At 28.3% G+C, this 5,862-nt stretch overlaps 1 protein-coding gene across 2 annotated transcripts; it reads right to left on the bottom strand.

Annotated features, from left to right (window-relative positions):
• Nucleotides 1-1,742: 1,742 nt before the first annotated feature.
• LOC124418476 (syndecan-like) lies at nt 1,743-5,099 on the bottom strand. Of its 2 annotated transcripts, none has more exons than XM_046954988.1 (2): nt 4,884-5,099; nt 1,743-2,037 (listed from the first exon to the last, which is right to left on the bottom strand). In XM_046954988.1, exons 1-2 carry the CDS (start codon nt 4,942-4,944, stop codon nt 1,865-1,867), a joined length of 234 nt encoding a protein of 77 aa, XP_046810944.1. In that variant the 5' UTR covers nt 4,945-5,099; the 3' UTR covers nt 1,743-1,864. The 2 variants fall into 2 exon arrangements, with proteins under 2 accessions (XP_046810944.1, XP_046810945.1); XM_046954989.1 differs by lacking the exon at nt 4,884-5,099 and adding an exon at nt 2,120-2,360.
• Nucleotides 5,100-5,862: the final 763 nt, after the last annotated feature.

Below are 5,862 nucleotides of genomic sequence, written 5' to 3'. Positions count from 1 at the left end.
TAGACTACAATTATGTCGAAACTTTAAACTGAATTATTGTACAGACTATGTCGAGACTTTAGACTGAACTATTGTACAGACTATAGACTAAACTATAGTCTAGACTACAGGCTAAACAAAAGTCCAGACCATAAACTACAATTATGTCAAGACTTTAAACTGAACTATTGTACAGACTATAGACTAATCTATTGTACAGATTATAAACTAAACTATAGATTAGACTACAGACTAAACAAAAGTCCAGACCATAGATTACAATTATGTCGAGACTTTAAACTGAACTGTAGTCCAGAATAAAGACTAAACTATTGTACAGACTATAGACTAAACTATAGTCTAGACTACAGACTAAATAAAAGTCTAGACCATAGACTACAATTATGTCGAGACTTTAAACTGAACTATAGCCCAGACTAAAGACTAAACTATTGTATAGACTATAGACTAAGCTATAGCTTAGACTACACACTTAACAAAAGCCCAGACCATAGACTACAATTATGTCGAGACTATGGACTGAACAATAGCCCAGACTTAAAGACTAAACAAAAGCCCAGACCATAGACTACAATTATGTCGAGACTATGGACTGAACAATAGCCCAGACTTAAAGACTAAACTATTGTACAGACTATAGACTGAACTGTAGTCTAGACTACAGACTAAACTATAGCACAGACTAATGATTAAACTATAGCTCAGACTTTAGACTTATCTGCAGTACAGACTGTATATTAAACCAATGTCTAAACTTTAGACTAGTCTTAAGTTTAGACTAAACAAGAATCTAGACTTTAGTCTTACGGCGAGACTATGGTCTAAACTCTAGTCCAGACTAAAGAATAAACTACAGACCAGTATATAGTCAGACTATAGCGTAGATTTTAGATCAGAATAAAGATTATAGTTTATACTATAGAAAACTCTATAGATAAGACTACATACCAGACTATAGATTAGTCTATAAATTAGACTCTAATCCAGGCTATAATTTAGATTAAAGACTAAAGTCTAGTTTATAGAATAAACTGTTGACTAGACCCTAATTCAGACAATAGATATAACTATAGATCAGACTGGACTACAGATCAGAGTATAGTCTAGACAATATACAAGACTATAGACCAGTCTATGCAATGAGTATTACTTTTAAATCAAGATTTTTTTGTTTCATATTATAATAAAAAGTTTTGAAAATTTAAAAATTTCCAAAAAACATTTCAAAAATACATTTTTTTTTAACAATTTCTGAATTTTGTTAAAGAAACTTTCCAAAATAAACAAATTTAAAAAAAAAAATTACCATTACTTTCTAAAAATAGTACAAAATTTGTTTTTCTTTTCTACAAAATTTTGTTAAATTTAATAATTTTTAATAATACAATTTTAGTGTTGTTGTTTTTTATGTTTGAAAATATACATATTTAGATCATGTATGTGTATGTATGTAAATATTTTATAGAAAAAATTACAACTAAATGTGTGTTTTTTTTTAATTTTTTTTGAAAAAAAGTTTTACTTCATGTTCATGTTGCTGCTGTTAAATTGTTTTTGTTTTTTTTTATTAAATTTTTTTTATTATAATTTTTTTTGTTGGTTGTTAATGCAGTATTTTTTTATTGTTGTAAAAAAGATTTGTGTTTTGTTTTTTCCATTAAATTATTTTTGTTCTTTTTGTTTTCGTTATAAAGAGAAATATGAGTGATGTTGATGTTATTTTTTCTTTATTTTAAAATTCATTTTTTTTTGTTATTATTATTTTAATTTGTTATACATATTGTGTTTTGTTGTTGTTGTTATTATATTAGTTAATTATTTGTATTTGTATTAAATTCTTTTAATAACGTCGTTCTGCATTATCTCAGGCATAAAATTCTCGATTTGTTGCATTTTTCGCATAGGAATTCATAGCAGGTGATCGTTTGGGTTCATCGAGAGCATAGGAACCCTCATCCTTTTTTCTCATGCGATAGACAATGAACATGACAACCAAAATGGCGCATAAGAGACCAACAACGGCGCCACCAATAACAGCTATATAGAAGAGAAATAAAAATTGGTTAATAAGTCCTTTTTTTTGGAAATTTGAAATATTTATAAAAAATCAAAACCCCACATGCATCCATAGTATCCATGTTTAGTTAAAAATCTCTTAAATTAAACTATTCTTTTCTTGAATTCTCTATTTTTTTAATAACATTTTTTTCCGATTTTTCTTTCGACACTAATCTCTACGCTCTCTTTAGAACTTCGAGTACAAATTACTATTATTCTTCTATTTCTGTTAGATTTATTATTATTTGCTTTTAAACAAATACTTCTTGATAAACTACACAACCGTAATGAATAATTAAACAAAGTCTTAATTTACTAAATGTTGATTTTAGATATTTTTTTTTTGTATTTAAAATTATTTTATGTTTTCTTATCACAATTTCATTTGCTTTTTATTTGTAAATAATATTTTATTTCAATATTTAATGAGTTTTAAAAGAAATACAAAGACGTACTGATTGCAAAGTGTAACATTTAGAAAAACTACGTGAACCGCAAAAACCTCAATTGAAAAAAAAAAACATTTTAATTTGTAATTTCAATTACTTTATAGTTTGTAAAAGATTTGTTTCTTTCAAAAGTTAGAGAGATTGAAAGACTGAATTTTTATCTAAGAATAAATTATGATGAAGTTTTTATTTAAATTGTTATTTCAAACTGGAGGATCAAATAGAGACTATAAAGTCGGCTACCTACTAAACTATAGGAAAAAATTTGTAAAAATGACTTTATACTAGTAAATTGTTCTAGTTTAGTTCTAGCTTTAGTTCAGTTATAGTTCCAGGTCATTTCAAGTTGTGTAACAGTTCTGTGCTAGTTTAGTTCTAGTTTAGTTATAGTCCAATTGCAGTACAATTGTAGTTTAGTTCTAGTTTATTTCTACTTCAGTTCTATTTCAGTTATAGTTCAGTTCTATTTCAGGTGTAGTTTAGTTGTAGTTCAATTCTATTTCAGTTCTAGTTCAGTTCTAATTCAGTTTAAGTTCAGTTATAGTTCTGTTCCTGTTAAGTCCTAATTCAGTTTTATTTCACTTCTATTTTAGTTCAAGTTTAGTTCTAGATCAGTTGTAGTTCAATTGCAGTTCAATTGTAGTTCAGTTCTATTTCAGTTCTGGTTCTATTCTATTTCAGTTCTATTTAAGTTTTAGTTCAGTTCTAGTTTTGTTCAATTTCTGTCCTAGTTCAGTTCTATTTCTAGTTCTGTTTTAGTTATATTCTAGTTCTGTACTAGTTCTGTTCTAGTTCTGTTCCAGTTATGTTCTAGCTCAGTTCTAATTCAGTTCTAGTTCTGTTCTACTTTAGTTCTATTTTAGTTCTATTTCAGTTCTATTTCAGTTCTAGTTCAGTTCTAGTTCAGTTCCAGTTCAGTTCTAGTTCAGTTCTAGCTCAGTTCTAGTTCAGTTCTAGTTCAGTTCTAGTTCTGTTCTAGTTCAGTTATGTTCTAGTTTTGCTAAAGTTCTGTTCGAGTTCTGTTTTAGTTCTGTTTTGATTTTGTTCTAGTTCTTTTCTAGTTCTATTCTAGTTCTTTTTTAGTTCTATTCTAGTTCTGTTCTAGTTCTGTTCTAGTTCTGTTCTAGTTCTGTTCTAGTTCTGTTCTAGTTCTGTTCTAGTTCTGTTCTAGTTCTGTTCTAGTTCTGTTCTAGTTCTGTTCTAGTTCTGTTCTAGTTCTGTTCTAGTTCTGTTCTAGTTCTGTTCTAGTTCTGTTCTAGTTCTGTTCTAGTTCTGTTCTAGTTCTGTTCTAGTTCTGTTCTAGTTCTGTTCTAGTTCTGTTCTAGTTCTGTTCTAGTTCTGTTCTAGTTCTGTTCTAGTTCTGTTCTAGTTCTGTTCTAGTTCTGTTCTAGTTCTGTTCTAGTTCTGTTCTAGTTCTGTTCTAGTTCTGTTCTAGTTCTGTTCTAGTTCTGTTCTAGTTCTGTTCTAGTTCTGTTCTAGTTCTGTTCTAGTTCTGTTCTAGTTCTGTTCTAGTTCTGTTCTAGTTCTGTTCTAGTTCTGTTCTAGTTCTGTTCTAGTTCTGTTCTAGTTCTGTTCTAGTTCTGTTCTAGTTCTGTTCTAGTTCTGTTCTAGTTCTGTTCTAGTTCTGTTCTAGTTCTGTTCTAGTTCTTTTCTAGTTCTGTTCTAGTTCTGTTCTATTTCTGTTCTATTTCTGTTCTATTTCTGTTCTAGTTCTGTTCTGTTCTAGTTCTGTTCTAGTTCTGTTCTAGTTCTGTTCTAGTTCTGTTCTAGTTCTGTTCTAGTTCTGTTCTAGTTCTGTTCTAGTTCTGTTCTAGTTCTGTTCTAGTTCTGTTCTAATTCTGTTCTAGTTCTGTTCTAGTTCTAGTTCTGTTCTAGTTCTAGTTCTGTTCTAGTTCTGTTCTAGTTCTGTTCTAGTTCTGTTCTAGTTCTGTTCTAGTTCTGTTCTAATTCTGTTCTAGTTCTGTTCTAGTTCTAGTTCTGTTCTAGTTCTAGTTCTGTTCTAGTTCTGTTCTAGTTCTTGTTTTAGTTCTGTTTTTGTTCTAGTTCAGTTTTAGTACTAAAGACTATAATTAAGTAAGACTATTCAAAATATTGTAAAAATGATTGATTGATTGATGATATAGAGTATAGACTGAAGAGTTGACTTCAGTTCAGACTATGAACTAAAAAACTGTAATTTCCTAAATAATGCTTTTGTGTTATGCTTCTTCCTTCATATGGATTTTAGTCAATATTTTGAATAATTTTAAAATAACAATAAAAAATGTCCTTCATCTTAAACAAAATATGTACTCCCACTTAAAAAGTATAACCAAAAACACTTAAAAAATTAAAAATTTCAAATAAAATAAAATATTGAATTTTTATTTTACATACCCGCTAAAATGCCTGGTTGAGCAAAGAAGCTCGCCGTTCTATCGTCATCGTTGGCATTCATGATTAAAACTTCGTTGCCTGTGGTCTGTTCGATTATTTTAGTCTCTGGTGGCAAACTGTTGATGCTGTTTGTATCCAAATCGTGTATATTGGTGCCTCCTTGAGTATTAATGCCACCAGCTGTTTTTGTTTTTTTTATAATATTTTGATTTTATTTATTTATTATATTTCGAAATTCACACAAGAGAGCGCAGGCAGCAAGTTTGAAGGCGACGTTTAGGTTTGAGTTAGGGAGAGATTGTAAAAGTAAGAGAAAAATATTACGTTAATTTATTTTTTTCGCTTGATATTGTTTTGTTGGTGATTTTTATATCATAAAAATAAATACAAATTCTATGACTCATTACAGTAATAACAAAAAAAGTAATAATAAATATGAAGTACAAGTATAATAAATGAAGAGAAATATTAAAATAAAAATAACAATAAATGTTAGTATGAGTGATGATTATATTAAGAGATATTTTAAGAAAATTAAAAATATTGGTTTTAAGATTTATAATTAAAAAACAAGAAAGAGAGGAGAGAGAGAGTGTGGGTGCTGTTATTTGTTTAAAATGTATTGTTATTGAAATATTTAAAATATTTATTATTTGTTAGAACAACGCCAGAAAACTCGACTATTAGCAATTAGAGAAAGAGAAAGATATTTGTTTAAAATTCAACAATATTAAAGTATGCTTCAGGGCGTTTGTTTTATATATGTATTAGTAATTACAGTATAAAGTCGTTAATACACAATTACGAAAACATTTAATATAAATAATGAATTTAAATTATAAATATCTTTCAATTTAATGTGATATTAGAACATAAATAATTAATTGTTAATAATAAATATGTAATAGTTCTGTTCTAGCTCTGTTCTAGATCTGATCTGTTCTAGTTCTGTTCTAGTTCTGTTCTATGTTCTGTTCTA

This window comes from Lucilia cuprina, chromosome 6, assembly GCF_022045245.1.
Source record: "Lucilia cuprina isolate Lc7/37 chromosome 6, ASM2204524v1, whole genome shotgun sequence".
NCBI classification, from domain to species: Eukaryota; Metazoa; Arthropoda; class Insecta; order Diptera; family Calliphoridae; genus Lucilia; species Lucilia cuprina.
Note: the sequence above shows the minus strand (reverse complement) of the source record. Positions and strands in the feature narration are given on the sequence as shown.